This window comes from Chelonoidis abingdonii, chromosome 2 (genome assembly GCF_003597395.2).
Source record: "Chelonoidis abingdonii isolate Lonesome George chromosome 2, CheloAbing_2.0, whole genome shotgun sequence".
In the NCBI taxonomy this organism is placed as follows: Eukaryota; Metazoa; Chordata; order Testudines; family Testudinidae; genus Chelonoidis; species Chelonoidis abingdonii.
Window position 1 is genome coordinate 139,710,568 of NC_133770.1, and position 19,407 is coordinate 139,729,974.

Here is a 19,407-nt window from a genome sequence, read left to right on the forward strand (position 1 = left end):
CTTAGTCCTCTCTAGACTCATCAGCTCACCCTTTGAGCTGCTGGGTTCCTGCTCCTTTTCCCATCTGTCATTGAAGGTCTCTTTCCTGGTGCTAGTGATATCAGTGAGACGGGTCTCTGAAATTAAAGAACTGCAGTACATGGTCTTCTACAATGACAAGGTTCAGCTGTGGCCCCACCTGGCCTTCCTGCCGAAGGTCGTGTCCATCTTCCGTATGAACCAGGACCTCTTCCTCCCGGTGTTCTGTCCCAAACCGCACAAGACCAGTGAAGAGAGGTGTCTTCACGCACTGAACGCCTTGGCTTTTTATTTAGAATATACTAAGCCTTTCCGTAAATCAACTCAGCTCTTCATCACTACAGCAGATAGCATAAGGACCTTCTGGTGTCCTCGCAAAGGATTTCCAATTTGATTACCTCATGAATAAGGACCTGTGGGGGTTCCACTGCCGGCGATTGTCAAAGCCCACTTGACCAGAGCACAGGCATCTTTGGTGACCTTCCTGGCATTCATCCCTATCCAGGACATCTGTAGAGCTGCAACGTGGTCCTCTGTCCGTGTTTACCGCTCATTATGCCATCACTCAGCAGACCAGAGATGATACTGGATTTGGCAAAGCTGTGTTGCAATTGACACATCTGTGAACTCATACCCACCTCCAGGGGAACTGCTGGGAGTCACCTAATGTGGAATGGACATGAGCAAGCGCTTGAAGAAGAAAAGAGAGTTACCTTTTCCATAACTGGTGTTCTTCGAGATGTGCTGCTCATCTGCGTTCCACAATCCGTCCTCCTTCCCTACTGTCAGAGCTTCCGGCAAGAAGAAACTGAGGGTGGGAGCAGCCGGCAGCACCTCTTATACTGCACCATGTGGGTGCCACTCCAGAGGGTGCCAGAGCCGGTTCCCTACAGATGCTGCTGAGAGAAAAACTTCCGGCACCAGTGCATGTGGTGAACACACGGACCTAATATGGAGTGGACATGAGCAACACATCTCGAACATCAGTTATGGAAAAGGTAACTGTCTTATCTGGAGAGAGGGCAGGGTCCGAGATGATGCCTAGATTGTGGGCATGAGTGGTATTATCCACGGTGACTGGACCACAGCTCTCAGGGTGTCACAATCCTGTTATCATGGCCATACGATCTCAGCTATGCATTTTCTCCCATTCCTCTGCTACCATAGGTCCTGAGAGAGATCCACACAACAAGGCTAGAGTCATTCTTCTGGCACCCTATTGGCGCAGGCAGTTTTGGTTCACAGAGCTCCAGAAGATGTCAGCCTGGCCCCCAGATCAGGATCTGCCCCTCCCCAGACCTTCTAATGCAGGAGTGGGGCAGAATTAGACACCTCATCCCAGACTTGCTCCATCTCACGGCCTGGTTGGGATGGACTTTGGAAATAGAACGCTCCTGTTCAGCACCCGTTCAGACTATCCTTACCCAAAGTAGGAAAGATTCCACTGGGGCCTGCTATCTAGCTAAATGGAGACATTTCTCTATTTGGATACAGCATAATCAGCCTTCTCTAGGCACTGCAGATACTCTAGTCATTTTAGACTATTTCCTTCTCTAAAAAACTCAGGCCAGTCACTCACTGCAAGTCGACCTTATAAATTCTTCAAAATGTGTGGTCCCTATCTGTATTCCACTACCCATCCTACATTCCCTCTGCTTTGGATCCTGTTGGATTTGTGGTAAAAAGAGGAATTGGAGAGGTGTCAACCAGCACTGCCTCTTATACTCCCCCGATTGAGAGTACAAGATCATCTACTTCACATGTGCAGGTCAGCTGATGCGGTCTGTTAGAATGTGCAGACTCAGAGCCATGGCGTGCATATGTGTCCATGTGTGGACTACAGAGAAGGATCACACAACTTGCAGGACTTCCAGTTACATGTAGATAAACTCCATTTCAGAGTTGTTTCAGGTGAAATGTAGAAGGGATAACAATGAAATATAGGTCTGTCTAGTACATTTATTATGTAAGTATTTTTATGTATCTTCAGTACTTAAATTGGTGTCTGTTCAAAAAGTATTATGTTAGTTTCTTTTTTACTCTTCATTGTTTTTTGCTTTATTCAGGCTTTGGAATGGATCCATGACAATGGAGAGTTTTATTTATCCACGCATACCTCCACTGGTTCCAGTATCCATCACACTCAAGAGCTGTTAAAAGAACATGAAGAATTTCAGATCACTGCAAAGGTAAATAAAGAGCAACAGCAGGTGTATGGCCAGCTTCACCTTGCTGTATTGGCTTTCTTATCTGTTTCCACTTGACATGAAATGAAACAGAAAATTGCTGGTATTACCTTACATTGACAAGACTGTGGTGACCTCACTTAAAAATGGAGAAAGATAACTTCCTTTCGAGTCCTCAGCTTGGTTGGTTTTCAGGTCAGTCAGGGATGACTGGAATTCAACTCTTAAATCTTATTTTATGTTTCGCAAAATGCAGTAAGGTTTATTATGTTCCAGTTTGTGTGCTTCAAAATATTGAACACTTTACTAATGAGAAGATAGCACAAGATGAAAGCGTCAATCGTTCAGGTATGGCTCTTACCCAGAATAACATATTGTACTGGAATGTTTCTAGGCATTGACAGGCTTACTTCTTGGCACACTATGGCCACATGGGACCCCACATCACAGGTGCAAACCTAACATTCCAGGCGCGGGACATTTTGTTCTATATTAATTGTTAAACTCCCGCATCAGTAACTGCAGCAGGGATTGGTTTCCCTAATTTCCCTCTCCTGCTCCCCATTTAAAGAGTTGTACTTTGTCTACACCTTTTGGCTCTCTGCCCTGTGTGGAAAATTCATGGAGCCTAAAGCTGTTAAAGAGGTGGTGGTCAAAAGAAGATACATGCTGGAGACAGCTGGAAATAGAGGATTTTGTGGAGGAAGGAAGGGTCACATTGTATATGGAAGGACTAAGCATGCCTCTGCACACCAAACCCCCTGTCCTCTCAAAGACTTGGTCCAGCCCTCTTAATGTTACACTCCTGCCATACAATGCTGTCTCTATTATTTTCAGTGACAGTGGATAAAAAGTGTGCAATCAAAAGTACCATTTTAGCGCAACTCCCCAATATGTTTGCAGCCATTTGCCAGGAGGATGCATTATCCTTAAGTATGAGTGTAAGTCTTTGCAGGATCAGGGCCAATATTTGTTTTGAGATAGTACCTAAAGACCGTAGTAGGGATCAGAGCCCCTTGGTGCCAGGAGCTGTATAAACACCTGAGAAGACATGGTCCTTGCCCTAAAAGCTTACTCTGCAGAACTGATATTCTCTATTTCCAGTCAAGAGAATTTCTAAAAGTTAAAGCATGAGGTTTTTTGCTGCTGTTGAAATAATAAAGAAGCAGGGAGCACTTGCTGATGTTCTGTTCCTTGGGGAAAAATCATGGTATCTGCTTTAAAAACACAGGTGGGATAGAGAGGAGAGCCAGTTACCTTCCATCATCCCTCCACTTGTTTTTAGTAATTAATTATACAAAACAAGCCCTCTCATTACAGGTACTTGGCAGTAACTTACTTGTCAGTATTTTCCTGTTGTTTTTCACAGCAAACCAAAGAGAGGGTGAAGCTGTTGATACAGCTGGCTGATGGCTTTTGTGAAAAAGGACATGCCCATGCAGCAGAGATTAAAAAATGTGTCACAGCAGTGGACAAGAGGTACAGAGACTTCTCTCTGCGCATGGAGAAATATAGGACCTCTTTAGAAAAAGCCTTGGGGATTTCTTCTGATTCAAATAAATCGGTGAGTGAAATTTCTGCATGTACTAATAGGAGAATAAGCAAATGCTTTAACATAGCCCCTTGTAGCTGATCAGATTGGCCATTGTTTTTCCCTTTCTCGTCCCTTAACCATTTTCCCTTTTCTCCTTAATACAGAGCAAAAGCCTGCAGCTGGATATAATCCCAGCTAGTGTTCCTGGGTCAGAGGTGAAACTGCGAGATGCTGCTCATGAGCTTAATGAAGAAAAGAGAAAATCTGCCCGCAGGAAAGAGTAATGCAGTCTTTACAGATATAAATATATAAATTACTGTTAGCAAAGCAACTGTCATATTTTTGACTTCAAGATTTAGAAAAACAATTTAAATAGGAATATAGCAAAGGAGAGCTCTATACTACCCTGAGTGTACCTTCCATAGCCTTGCACAGACTTATTCATTACCTTTTTCCAATTTTGGTTCTTCGCTATCTGGTTTTGGGAGTGTTCAAAACCAAGCTTAAAATGAGGAGCATTTAAAAAAAAAGAAAAAAAAAACTGGTAGAAGTCCAGAAAAATTCACAAAAAATAAGTCAGTAAGGAAGGAGATAGTAGCAATGAGGCTAAAGTATTTGCAAAATAAGACTCTTAAAATAATAATAAATAAGTAACACAGCTCCATAAAACGTCAAGTTTTTTCCTGCTCATGCATAGTAGCAGCTATTGCTCTTCATTTCTTATCAGTTGAATAGGAGCCGCGTGCTTCTAATGGATCCTCTTTTCTCTCTCTGTTAATTGTCTTAAAATCCTTGCTGCCTCATCCCTTCATTTTTTTGTTTGTTTATTTTTTTCAATTTAAACTTTGCTAGTGTTGGAAGCCAGTCCCCCAACAAAAAAGTCCTTCTGATGCTAATGAAGCTCTTCTGTGCTTTTCTTGTAATATTGGAAATAGAGTAAGTTCATTGCAATGGAGAGAGCATATTCCGATTAGTGGAAAAGCATTATCCTGTGATCTATCTGGCTGCAATTTGATCTTTCATTCTTTTGTCATTTTTAAGGTTCATTATGGCTGAGCTAATTCAGACAGAAAAGGCTTACGTAAGAGACCTCCGGGAATGTATGGATGTAAGTGTATATTTTATAGGACAAGGTTTCATTATGTATATCATTTTACTTCTGCATTTCTTTAGCAACCAAATGTTGTTAGTTTATAATCACAGGGCCAAGTTCAAGCTACTTGCTAGTGTCAACATAATTGCACCAGGTGTCAGCTGATGGAGAATTGATCCTATGTGCTTTGTTTTTGCTCATTTTCATTTCCAGCACTTTATTACTCTTTGCTCAATAGAAGACATTTTAATGGTCTCAGAACTGACTGTCCATTTCTGTTGGCTTTTTGGTCAGTTTGTTTTGTTAGTAGCAGAGATGAGCCTATGTTAATTCTTTCATTGTGTTTATCACATGTTTCGGGACTGGCTGACTCTCTTTGAACAGAAATTCAGAGAGGTTCCATGGAAAAGTGCCCAGTAATTGTTAAACTCCAGCAAGTAATGCTCAGCAGTAGCTATTTCACAAAATGAAAACTTCTGGAATCCAAACATGACCTGGTATACTACCCGAAGCACTGTTTGTTATAAGGAATATTGCATATTTTAAAAGATTAAGTCTTAAGGAGCATATTTGATTGTCACTTTCAAACCTTGACTTTTTTTAAGATGCACAGTGTGTAAAGCTCCATACCCCAAAATCAGTTATAATTCATACTTTCCGTACTTTTCCCTGTGAGAATGTTTAGTTACAAATGTCAGAAACTGCTACTGTTTGGAAACTTGATTGCTTTTCATGTGCATTTTTTCTTCTGGCCAGACGTATCTGTGGGAAATGACCAGTGGTGTTGAGGAGATCCCACCTGGTATTGTAAACAAAGAACATATCATCTTTGGAAACATGCAGGAAATCTATGAGTTCCATAATAAGTGAGTAACTTAGCTTCCATGCCCGTGTTTACTAGTAAAGATTAAGTGATCACTTCAGGTATTTTCCAAACCAAATATTGTGTATATAAATGAATAAAGGACATTTTGCCAGAACAGTAGCTAAAGAGTCTTCCTCATCATCAAATTACCTTCTTCAATGATCGCATTTTTCAGTAAATATATATATAATTCCATTCTCTGGCCCAGATAAGTCTTCTAATCTTGAATTTTTTAAGAAGCAATTTGAACGCGTTAAAATTCTAGACTGGTTGACTGCCTTGAAGAGATGGACACCACTGATTCTACCTAGCACAGGGATTGGTTGTGTCAGGCTCATCATGTTCACCTGCCATTTGTGACTGTTAGAAACCACTGCTAGTGGGAGGGGGTAGTTGTCTCTTTTTCTGTTGTTCCTTGGCCCTTCTGTGAAAATTGCCAAAAAGGGTTGCCATTAGCACTGGTTACAAGGAGTTTGATACAGACACTGGTTCAGTATACCTTTTTTTAACTCTTAATGATTCAGAAGCGTATGTTTGGCTAGTATTACTGACATTTTATCTCCTATTGTTTGTTACACGCATTTACTGCATCTTCTGTTAAGTTTGATTAAAATCTTTTTGAGTTAGAGGCCATGTAAGCCTGTGTGTTTGTCTGTTGCCTGGCTTACCACCATCCAGACCCCGATGGGTGCTTTTACATGCTGTTGTAATAGAAATAATAATGTCTAGCAGAGCTGCCATTTTGTATATTATCTCAGGGATTCACAACAGCTATATTCTCTAATGATCCGCAAGGTACAATAGCATTGTGCACTATGCCATATCAGTAGTGAAAAATCTCAGACTTAATCAAACTCATACCAGGAACTTAGATCAATAACAAAATATTTTGGCTGTGAAAGGGATAGTCTTGCAAAGAAAGCCATTTGTTGGTTACTTTGTATGCACCATGTCGCTGCCCTTAAATAACTTCATAAGTAATCTATTATGGGTATGGAGAACAGAGGTTTTTTCCCGTCATTGATTGGCTTTTTAGGGAGGGGGGAAAGGCTTTCATTGCAGAGGCCAGCCTCCATCTCTTATTCTGTTTTTTACGGACATTTAAAAATTAAACCATTTGTGGGGCTTAGGTGACAGGACAGCAGTTAGTCCCTTTCTGAAGGGAACAGCAGCAGTAACTACAGTGAGTAGATAATACAGCAGTAAAAAATTCAATACAACGGTATTTATCACCAACCATTTAAAATCTCTTCTTTGAGATGTGATATTTATAGGATCCTGGCACCCCAGATTCTCATCCATTCATAGTATCTTGATCCAGTTGTCAGACCATGCTGTTGGTATGAAGATCCTCTAACAATATGTCTGCTCAAACTCTAAATCAATGTTAGCTGCCCTAATGAAAACATGCCATGTTCCTTTTAATGGTGTTCTGTTTTTCTCTACCCACAGCATATTCCTCAAGGAGCTGGAGAAATACGAACAGTTACCAGAAGATGTTGGGCACTGCTTCGTAACTTGGGTAATGAAATGGTGGTTGGTGTTAGAAGTAACAAATGAAATCGAGAGCAGAAGGAGATGGAGGCTTTCGCTTGTGTAATCTTTTTCTTAATTAGTGGATTTGTACAAGTACTTTTCTTCCTTTTGGAGTAAACAAACTATTGACTTTAATTAAAAAGCCAATGTCTGCCAACAAATGCAAGAACATGGTTCCCACTGAAATCAGTTTGAGTTGCGTGCATACACCCGAGGGCAGAATATAGCTCACTTAACTATAAACCAACTTTCTCATTCCTTTTTATTATTTTGATTGTAATATGTTTAGAGCCCTGCAAATCTATGGATATCCACTGACCATGTTTGCGAATCGTGAATTGGACGTGGATACAAATTTTGTATCCGCCCAGGGCTCTAATTATGTTGTTTATTTTCTCACAATGCTGGGTTGAATTGGAAAAGAATCCCCAGTAGTTTGACTGGTTTCAGGCAGTGGAAATGCTCTTTCATAAGCTGTATAAATTTGCATTTTGTTCTGCAGGCAGACAAGTTTCAAATGTATGTTACGTATTGTAAAAATAAGCCAGATTCTACCCAGCTGATATTGGAGCATGCAGGAACATATTTTGATGTAAGTACTAGACTTTTTGTGCATATATTAAAAATAAAGATGGGTTGTTTTTAATTATGCAGTTCTAATTACATTGGAATGCCTAAGCAATTGGACATCTACTAGTAACACCAGATAAACTCTCCATAATTAATAATCCTACAACATAATGTCAGTTAAATCTAAGAACTTTTGTGTCTGCGATGTCTAATATATAGTATTTTACTGCTATTCTAGTCCCCTAAAAATCAATTAAAATATAATTTTAAACAGTTGCTATCACCTATCAAAGGAATTGGAAACATTGCAACTGTTGAATGTCTGTTTTGAAATGCAAACAGATTTTAGCAATTAAAACTCAGATATTAAACTACAGTTTTAGAGACAGATGCTGCATATTCTAACAATGATGAATTTGGTTCAGTTTGATTGTACTGAATCAAGACTAAAATCTTGGACTTGCAGCGTGAAAATGTAATTTAACAATAACCTGTTTTTATTTCTATTCAACGTACTGTTCAAAGCTTCTGTAGTCAGGGGGAAAGGGTCTCCTGCCTTGTGGTTAGCGTCTACAGTGGCCGATCCCCCTAATGGGTCTGGTTCATGCAACTCTGCTGAGTGGATACATTTCTCAGGGCAGCAGCTCCTCTAGAGGATACAGAGTAGAGTGGAGAAGGGGAACCCAATCCCTCCCACTCCACCACGTTCCAACCCAGGGCCCATTGAGGCTGGTCGGCATCTGATGTCTGCCTCAAGTTGGCTTCCCTGGGTTACTTTCACCTTCTGAATTTCCAGCCCTGCTTCCAGTTGCTGGTTGCTGTGGCTCCTCCACTTCCTGGCTCAGTGCAGGATCAGCTCAGGTCCTCCTGCCTTCTTAGAAAAATAGAATATCAGGGTTAGACAAGATCTCACGAGGTCATCTAGTCCAATCTCCTGCTCAAAGCAAAACCAACCCCAACTAAATGATCTCAGACAGGGCTTTGTCTTGCCGGGCCTTAAAAACCTATAAGGATGGAGATTCCACCACCTCCTGAGGTAACCCATTCCAGTGCTTCACTACCCTCCTAGTGAAATAGTTTTTCCTAATATCCAACTTAGATCTCCCCCACTGCAACTTGAGACCATTGCTTCTTGTTCTGTCATCTGCCACCACTGAGAACAGCCAAGCTCCATCGTTAAGGTAGTTGAAGGCTGCTACCAAATCCTTCCTCACTCATCTCTTCTGCAGACTAAATAAGCCCAATTCCCTCAGCCTATCCTCGTAAGTCATGTGCCCGAGCCTCCTAATCATTTTTGTTGCCCTCCGTTGGACTCTCTCCAATTTGTTCACAACCTTTCTGTAGTGAGGGGCCCAAAACTGGACACAGTACTCCAGATGTGGCCTCACTAGTGCCGAATAGAGGGGAATAATCCTTTCCCTCAATCTGCTGACAGTGCTCCTACTAATGCAGCCAATATGCCATTGGCCTTCTTGGCAACAAGGGCACACTGTTGACTCATATCCAGCCTCTTATCCACTGTAATCCCAAGGTCTTTTTCTGAAGAACTGCCACTTAGCCAGTCAATCCTCAACCTGTAGCTATGCATGGGAGTCTTCCATCCTAAGTGCAAGACTCTGCGCTTGTCCTTCCTGAACCTCATCAGATTTCTTTTGGCCAAATCCTCCAATTTGTCTAGGTCATTCTGGCCCCATCCCTACCCTCCAGCATATCTACCTCTCCCCTAGCTAGATGTCATCCATGAACTTGCTGAGGGTGCAATCCATCCCATCATCCAGATCATTAAAGAAGATGTTGAACAAAACTGGCCCCAGGTCCAACCACTGGGGCACTCCGCTTGATACTGGCTGCCAACTAGACATCAAGCGATTGATCGCTATCCATTGAGCCCAACGATCTAGCTAGCTTTCTATCCACTTTATAATCCATTCATCCAATCTATGCTTTTTTAACTTGCTGGCAAGGATACCGTGGGAGACCATATCAAAAGTTTTGCTCAAGTCAAGATATATCACGTCCACAGCTTTCCCCATATCCACAGAGCCAGTTGTCTCATCATAGAAGGCAATCAGGTTGGTCAGGTTTGACTTGCCCTTGGTGAATCCATGTTGACTGTTCCTGATCATCTTCCTCTTCTCTAAGTGCTTCAAAATGGATGTGGTCACCTCCGGGGACCGAGGTGAGGCTGACCGATCTGTAGTTCCCTGGATTTCTCCTTCTTCCCTTTTTTTAAAGATGGGCACTATATTTGGCTTTTTCAAATCATCCGGGGGAGTTTTCAAAGATAATGGCCAATGGCTCTGCAGTTACATCAGCCAACTCCCTCAGCACCATTGGATGAATTAGATGTGGGCCCATGGACTTGCACATGTCCAGCTTTTCTAAATAGTCCTTAACCTGTTCCTTCACCACTGAGGGCTGTTCATCTCCTCCCCATACAGTTCTGCCCGGTGCAGCAGTCTGGGAGCTGACCTTGTCTGTGAAGACCGAGGCAAAAAAAGCATTGAGTACTTCAGCTTTTTCCACATCATCTGTCACTAGGTTGCCTCTCCCATTCAGTAAGGGTCCCACACTTTCCCTGACCACCTTCTCATTGCTAATATAAGCAACTAACTCTTAGCCCAGGAAGGGTTTATACAACCCATTACAGCTGCTAATCTAATTATGGCACAACTTGCTTTTATATGGAAGTTCCTCACCAAGTATGTATGATGTCCATTCGAGACAAGGGCAAAAAGGCCGCAACTGCTTCTGGACTTTCATCACTGAACTTCATTGAGAACTCATAAGTTGCCACATGAGAAGACTAAGATTCCCTTTCCAAATGTGCCCTTGGTTAAAGAGTACATGTGCATTTAAACATCAATTATGGTGCTCCCTCCTAAGTATGTACTCTGAGCCATCACTAGTGAAATGGATATTGGGAAGAATTGTTTGTGTTAAGAGGAGAAAAAAGAGGCTTGTGATTTAAGCTTCTGTACAAAATCTTTACAGGTATCTGAACTGTATGCGAAAGAACTTTCACTAATGCCACCAACAGTATGAATGTTTTAAAGACCCATCACGTTGGACTTCCACATGCTGCATTTCTAATAGATGAAAATGAAGAGCTGTGTTGGGAGAGAAAACTAGTCAGAGATGACCAAATAGTCCTGTATAATGTGTAATTAGGCAACTAATATTGATGTAAAAAGTGTGTATATACAAATGAACACTATATGTATATACTTATATGCACACAACACGCATGCATGTAACACACATAGCTAAATATATATATATAAGCTAAGACTGCATTGTATATTATAGGGGTGCTGTTTGCAACTGTATAAAACCTCAAACCTACAATTTCCTTAAAAGCACACTACCTTGTGCTTCTGAGTCTAGTAAAGAAATCTAGCATATCAGCTTCAAACTAGAAACATACTTGACTTCATATTTAGTACACAGCCTGTACCTTAGTGCCGTGTGTGTGACTGCAACACAATCATGGTTTCACAACTCATGGATTCGGTAGATAATGTGCTACTTAAAAATGAGTACAAGTACCCTGTGGGTATGAGTTGTATTGGTTTTGTGCCAAATTGACACAACCAATCAGTTAAACATTTAGTGTTTGAAGTTCTTAATTAGCCTACTTTTATAACTGTCATATTATAATGGAAGGAAGTCCTCGATGTAAATACTCAGCTTTCCTCTTTAAAATCTTGCCTACTATTGCTGAGCTCTTTCCCTTCTGGTAAGTAGTCAGTAAATTATACTTCGTGCTCCCTCTGCTGGCCTTGTAGCAGCAGTTAATGAAACACGCTTCCCTGAGTTGGTTACGCTTAAGTTAGCAAACCAGAGTGTGAAATCTGTTCCCAAATGGGCGTTGGCTATTGCCAGACAATATCATCACAGCCAAAAGCATTTCCCTGTTTACCCAAAGCAACTTAGGAAATAATTATCAAAGTTGAAATGCCTAAAAACTCAATGTTTCAGATCCAGAGTCTGTGCTATTTAGATGCAGGTCCTTTTAAAAGCTTGATGACCCTTGGCCAGGAAGTTAAAAGAATTTTTATATAGAAGGGGAGAAGATGCACTCAAAATGTAACATGCTTTGATTTGAGAATCTTGCTATACCATCCTTTTTTCTTTGCCCGTTACAATGGAAGGGACAGGTACCGCATCAAATGTAACGCTTGTAGCTGGCTAACCTACTATTGTTGATACACATGACACTCAAATTTGTCCTTGTTTAATACAGGAAATACAACAGCGACATGGATTGGCCAACTCCATCTCCTCTTACCTTATCAAACCTGTCCAGAGGATAACAAAATATCAGCTTCTCTTAAAGGTAGGTATCACTTTAAAGTTTTAGGGTGTCTCATCCTGCAGTTCTCATAAAGGCAAAAACCCCATCATAATCAATACGACCAAGGCCTCATGCTGCAGCTTTTCAATGAGCCTCAGAAATTGCCGTAACATCTTCTATAAGAAACTGCTTAAAAATGAAAAATTGTCCTAAATAAGCAATTTTCTATTCAGACACCAATAAATCAAATAAGACACCTATATACTTGCCCTAGTTATCCTACTCTTAGTTTTAAAAATACTCTCTTGGCTTTTCCAGTGAAAAAACAAGCAGCTATTGTCCACCCCAAGAGTTCATGAATGATAATGTTGAAATAGCTTCTAGAATGAAGTCTCATAAGCCTCTAGCTGTATCAATATTTTTAAATGGTTTAATATACTATTAAGAGTGTCTGGAAAACCACTGGGCTATGGATTTTTATGTAATACTGTTTTAAAATTATCTAGATTGACACTGCGAATACTAAAACACAAATAGACACCTATTACTACCACAAGATGGGGCTAAATTAGAGTTTAAAATTAAGCAAAAGAAGTATTTGACAATGGACAGAGAACACTTTGGACTCCAGGGCAATGCTTATCAGACTTGAGCAATGTACTGTATTTGTAGTTTTAAATACTCTAGGGTATCCTGGGGTTTGTGTGCTTAATAAATTCAAAATTAGACATTAACTTTTTCTCTCTTTAGCTAAAATTGCACTTTGTTTTGATTGCCAGCCTATGTACTGATAAGATATTCCTTATTGTTCTTTTTAAATGTTTAATAGCTTGGCCATTTCAGGTCACAGCAGGCGGAAGCTAACATCACATTTTATATTGAATGTGAAATCCTCCGTCTCCTCTGCCAGTGGGAAAAAATTATGAAGACATCCATAATCCTGTTAATTGTTTAATTTACAATATTGATCTAAACAGATGTGTGTTTAGAAAGTGTCAACTGTCAGTTTCAAAACTTAATTTTAAATATAAACATTGCCAAAATTATGGATTAATAACAAAAGTTGTGGGGCAGCCTGGTGTCTGAGTTGATTGGTGGCATTCACTGACAAGGAAGCCTAATTTCATGACCCCAATGAGTCACAAAGCAGTAACTTTGTGAGTAGAATATGCCTCACTACTCACAAGGAGCCACTTCATCCCCCTAGTGGCATTGACATCCTCCATATTTCTTTCAGTTACCTGTAGCTTAAAGGGTGTTGGTGTATTGCGGGATACTGTGAGAGGCTGGAGGGGGATGAAAATGTGGACCAGCCCATATCCCAAGGAGAAGAAATAAAAATGAAAACAAATTGAAAGTTAGGACTAAATGACACTCTCCACTTATAGCTGTTTCTTAACTAAGGCCACGTCTACACTACGGGATAATATTGAATTAGCTAAAATCGGTTTTATAAAACTGATATTATAAATTCGATTTCATGCGGCCACACTAGGCACAGTAATTCGGCGTTGTGCGTCCATGGTCGCGCTGATGCCTACAGAGGGATCTTTCGAGAGGCGAGTTGCAGTGTTGTGGGTAGCCCTTTTTCGTTGTTTTCCGTGCCTATCCCCATTAGTTTTCCCGCGTATGGGTTGGTTTCTCCTCCCGCTTCCTCTTTTCGGGATTATTCTCCTTGGTGTTCTGGAGAGGCATTGATTGTCGCCTCATTTTCGGGTGCTGGGGGTTCCGTGGTTAATCCATGTCGTCATCAGTCATCTTCCGTGCCGCGCTTCTGGAATAACACAGCTGACACTCCTTTTCGGCAGCGTTTCGCCTGGGATCGTTCGCAAGACACCTATATCATGCACCTCGGGTTGTCGACCATTGAGCCTCTTTTCATCTGTTTTGTTTCTCTGTGCGATCCGGGCGTATGTGTACTGATCCATCCCGCGGACAGAGAGGCGATACTCCCAGCTCACTACTATCTCAGACATTTTCACTTTGTTCTCTTGCGTGATAGCAGCAGATGGACTGGCGCGCTTGGGTATATTTGGTCGGTGTTCTGTGAACGGCTGTGTCTAGCACCTGGCTTCTGGGATTTCGGTTTTTGTGTGGGGAGGAAAAACTGAAGAAATGACGGTTTTATTTGTCTCTCCCCCTCCCTGTACTGGTCCCTGCTATGCATAATTTAGTGCTCTCTTGCGAGAGTTGCTGGTTGGTGGCATTTTATGCGTGCCAATAGAGAGCAAATTTGCTGAGTCAATTGCCTCTCCGTAAGTGGGTTTGCTGATAATATAGAGTCAATGCTGCCAGAAGTAAGGGTGGGCTCGGGTTGAGTTATTATGAGGGACCAGGTATCAGATAGAGTTTCATTCTGAGCTCCAGTGTCAGTATATATGGTGTCATCAGCGGTGGTGCCCTTGCAACATGCCCCTACTCTCGGGGTTGGCTGTTGTGCGGGTTCCTTGAGCTCGACCAACCTTCCTGGCTAGTTTTGATTGAGTTGACTGTTGTTGCAGTGGCCTGCCCGAGTTGTTTGTTTTGTCTTTTTTGTGAAGTATTGAAAGTGATTGCAGGAATAGTAGAAACACTGATTTGGTGACATTAGTAAATGGATATTGGGGTGGAGGCGCACTGCTCCGCGACGTTGATGATTTAGTTGGAGGGTCAGGTACATGGCTTAGGTGTCGTTTAGTTGTCGGGGATAGGAGTCTGAGCTCTATGCTATTGCTGCTTTGTTTTGTCCTTTATTGTATCAGGTCTCTCCATTGCAGTACAATGTGATATCTTTGTTCTTTTTACACAGGAAATAGTTTGGGAGGGTGGCTGCAGCCTCCAGTTGCCTATATGAAAGCAGTTTATAGCGTTCTGTCCTTATTCAACTTGAGTATATCCAGGAATGAGCTCGCTCTGTCAACATGTAAATATCATGAGAAACGGTTACTAGTCCTACTGCACCGTTCTACACCATAGGAACTTGGGGGGAGAGGGAGATGGAAGTGTCGGATACTGCTCTTTCACTTGCTGTTCATTGCATCGCGGTCTATCAGCAGCATTCAGTACACATGAGGACATTGAAAGAAAGTCAATGAAATTGATTCTTGTCCGCTTTTTTTCACCGGGTGGTGGGGGGGGGTGACTTGAGGAGCTAGTTTCCCTGAACCACGCAGATGGGTGTACAGACCCTGTGTTTTGTAGATGCTAACCAGACAGTTTTTGGGGAGCTAGCCTAGAATGCGAAATACTTTCAGAGACTGCTTGTGCTGTGGGATAGTGCGGTAGCCTCAGACTCCTCTCATTCCATAGCGTCCATTTGAGTCTCTGGCTCCCATTGTCGCTTTGGACACAGCGCTGTGTATCCTGGAGATTTTCAAACGCTTGGGATTTCTTTTTGTCTTAATGGAGCTCTGATAGAACAATTTGTTTCTTCAATGAGCAGTGGCTGTTTATGCGATATGAAGTGCGCATGGTTCTTTGCTCCCTAGGGTGTCGGGCGATTGGTCTGGTATGCGTTTGTGGGGTATTTGAGAACGGGCCATCCGCGCTATCTCTAGCCTGGTCCGGATGGGTGCGGGTTGGTTGTTTCGTTTAGGCGGAGTCAGTGCGCCCACGCTGGGCTGAATTACAGGAGATGTAATTTCAAGAAGTTGCGCGGGAGTGGGCTTTCCTGGAGCTCTTTGGCCCGCTGCATTTTCGAGTTTCTAATGGCGTCCATAGCGGTCAAATGGGTGTGCATTTTCGTTTATTTGTACTGATGTTTTTCAGTTGCTGAGCCTCTATATAACTGCGATTCAGTGCTACCTAGGACTGTGTTTTATATCTATTAGTGGGAATAGGTAGCTGTTATTATAGGTACATCTTAACCTTATCTTTGGGTTTTCGTGGGAGGAGTGATCAGCTGAGAAGTCGATTTAAGGAGAGCTCGGTATGAGCGGTATATAAGAAGGCGTTGTAGTGTGGACGGGTACAGCGTTAAATCGATTTAACGCTCTTTAAATCGATTTAAACACGTAGTGTAGACCAGGCCTAAGAGGGAATGCAGTGGCAGTGTTGTGAGCTGAATCAGGCTTGAACTTAAGTTTGAGGACTGGTCTTTCACAAGGGGGAGATCGATGCCTCTGCAATCAATGCAGAAGGTGTCTATTTAGTGGGTCTAAATCAGTGGCAGAGCACTCTCTGATTAACTCCGGTACTCCAGCTCCCCAAGAAGAGTAAGGGAAATCGACCGGAGAATATCTTCCATCGACATTGACTTCAGTTACATTATTCACATAGCTGGAGTAGCATAATTTAGATTGACTTACCCCAGTAGTGAAGACAAACCCTGAGTTAGAGTCCAGTGTAGCACTATTGCTGTTTGAAGTCAGATTTGATGGTGCCAAAAGTGCCAAGCTTTTCTCATGAAATTTCAGCCTAAAGTGGCAGAGTCCAAAAAACAACTGGACATTGTCTTTCATCTGGACTGGTCAGAGTGCCTAGATGAGCTGTTTTCAAGAGATTTTGCCTGTATCTGGACCAGAATTAGAAAATAGTCTCCTTTCATTTTTGGAAGCGACCAGTACTAAATACACAGAAGTGGGTGTAGATGCAGAGTTCCTAATCCAGCCCCAACGCCCTGTGCCTGAAATCAGACTGGGCTGTAAATCAAGGCTGTGGCATACATTTTGGCCTGTCTCTGGACTTCATGATGTGGGATGATGTGCTGAAGGAAGGCTGGAAAACATTAGGGCTGACAGTTTTAAGGAAAGTGTCCAGCTGAGGACATTTTTGTTTATTTTGTGTTTCTGATTATTCATGCATTATCTCCTGCTGTTCATTTGTCTTACCTCCACACCACTCCCTATACAGTTTATTTAAATTATGCTCTCCCCTGCCATTTCATTCTATTCCACTGTGCAGACATCAGCAGAGTGAAGCATCCTGATTATATGCTTCAGAGAGCAATCTTCTAATACACTGTTGTTTGCTGCCACCTGCACAGTGAAGTAAGGGATTCAAACAGCATTTTAAAGAGAGAAAAAAAGGCAAAGGAAGGAGACTTGGCAGATGTGAAAGAGCATAAATAAAAGCAACTAGGAAGAGTAGAGAGAGCCAACAAATTAGAGGCAGTTGAGACTTCAGATGGCTAGGTCACTCTCCTAGATTCTGGCAAGTTGCTTTAATTTGTCTCTTTCAGAACCTGTGCCCAGAAAGTTCTTGAAATATCTTCTGCTCTTAGTGCTAAAGCCACGTAACTCTGAAGTCTGTTTTTACTCTAGTTTCTTGCGTTTATTGTGTTGACTGTTTTTTAAAAAAATGAAGTCGCAAAAATAGGCTAAGAATGAGCAATAAGACAGTTTTATTTTTTAAAGGGAAAAGTAGTTCTGGAAGCATGCTGTAGCCAATGTGGAGCCTGGCTTCGATGCTTGACGGGGGATATATGCCTCTTCAGCTGAGGAAAGATGGGTTTTATATCTGTGTTGTTTAGAGGCTGCAGCAGTGTGGCACAAGAATGTCTGACACTGGGACAGTACTTGATTCTAAGGCAGGAATGTGGACCCAGGCAGTTTCATGCTAAAGTCAAGTGGGAGTCCCCAGGGGCACCAGGATATATACTGTTAAATCAGAATGCAGGATTGTGGCCCTCGTTTCTAGTGCTTAAACACATCTCTTTGACCAGTACGTCATTTACACACAAATATTCATGCAAACCTATAACTTTTGGAAGATTTGCAAGTGTATACGAACATTTTATTGAACGTTGGACATTACATTTTTAATCACTTTATCAAAAGCTTCTTTCTTTAACACACTCGGTTTTAAAAACTGATTAATATTTGGATTAGCTAACTTTGAAATGTATGGATGGTTAACAAATCAAATAGAATCTCTTGCTACCCGTTCAGGGCCTGATCTTGCGAAGCATAGAGTATGCTACGCTGCCACTTGCAGTCTGAGAGGAGCTGAAGGGCACCTGGCAGGATGAGGCCTTTAGTCACCACAACAAATGCTACTGTTTTTGTTTTAGCAGCAGAGAATCCTGTGGCACCTTATAGACTAACAGACGTTTTGGAGCGTGAGGTTTCGTGGGTGAATACCCACTTCATCGTTGTACTGTAGAAACAGATATTATGCTACTAGTGACCTGTTGATCTTCTGCAGGAGCTGCTCACCTGCTGTGAAGAAGGTAAAGGCGAGATTAAAGATGGTCTGGAGGTAATGCTTAGTGTGCCAAAGCGAGCCAATGATGCGATGCACCTCAGCATGCTGGAAGGTAAAACTAAAACTTGCTACTGTACACTTGTGTAATAAATTCTGTAACTACATATTGAAATATTTGCTGAAGTCAGAGATCTGAGGAAAAAGTGGAAATTTGTTTAGAATGGCTTTCACTTTCTAATGACATTGATATGCTTTCATCTTTTTGACATGGAGTCATATGGATGATTTCTTTTTATAAAACTATAAGAGAGCAGATCACAAAAACTATAGTAATATATCTGATTAAAAAAAGGATATTCTAACATCTTGACATACAGCTATTTACAGCTTACTTACAGTTGAAACATTTGATTCAGTTCTATTCTAAGGGAACGCATCTTGAGCTAAATAACCTCAGCTGCATTTCTCATCCAGTGTCATAACTTTTTTTGTCTGAAGAAAGTTCAAAAAAGTATGTAAATCCACCAGAGATGGTTCTGGTCTATGTATCAAGTAATAATCTCCAGGAAGGTCATTGCTTTCACATCTGTATGATGTCTGTTCCATAACTGACTTCCGGTTCAAAAACAGTACATCTTGTGGCAGTTTAAAAAAAAAAAAGGCAACATAAACCAATTTGGTCTTAGACATAGCCAGAAAAGAACAATCATGTACATGCAGAATATAGCAGGCATTTTAAGTTTGGATTCAATTGCTTACATATGCTTATAATTGACGTTTGACCCAAAACCATTTGATAGTCTGTACATGATCATATATTGCATAAAAGATCCCCCATATACTTGATAACTTTAATGGAAGATCTGCTTCATAAAGCAACCCATCACAAATAGAGCTAAAGATATGACCACAGCAGATTTAAGTTGAATATAAAGAATTTATCACAGATGTTTTGGCTAATATTTACATTTTCTTTGAAACTATTGTGACTGCAGAGTTGGGCCCTGTGATAGGAAACTGAAAACACTTCAGATGGGATTTCCAAAATCTCCTGAGTGACTTAGAGCACGCCATGTATTCACTTTCAGTAGGACTTGTGCTCCTAAGTGTCACTTCTGAAAATCCCCCACCCCTCCATATTTGTATGGAACTACTAAAGTGAATGAAAGTTTGCAGGATCAGTCC

At 41.4% G+C, this 19,407-nt stretch overlaps 1 protein-coding gene across 3 annotated transcripts in view; it reads left to right on the forward strand.

The window, feature by feature from the left end:
• TRIO (trio Rho guanine nucleotide exchange factor) overlaps positions 1-19,407 on the forward strand; it is a 457,553-nt gene that overhangs the window by 299,139 nt on the left and 139,007 nt on the right. For all 3 annotated transcript variants that reach the window (XM_075062688.1, XM_075062687.1, XM_075062686.1), the window contains exons 21-29: positions 2,085-2,207; positions 3,574-3,768; positions 3,903-4,018; positions 4,780-4,846; positions 5,588-5,697; positions 7,149-7,218; positions 7,735-7,824; positions 12,049-12,141; positions 18,223-18,334. In XM_075062688.1, coding sequence (XP_074918789.1) covers positions 2,085-2,207; positions 3,574-3,768; positions 3,903-4,018; positions 4,780-4,846; positions 5,588-5,697; positions 7,149-7,218; positions 7,735-7,824; positions 12,049-12,141; positions 18,223-18,334 — 976 coding nt within the window. The remainder of the gene's footprint in view (positions 1-2,084; positions 2,208-3,573; positions 3,769-3,902; positions 4,019-4,779; positions 4,847-5,587; positions 5,698-7,148; positions 7,219-7,734; positions 7,825-12,048; positions 12,142-18,222; positions 18,335-19,407) is intronic.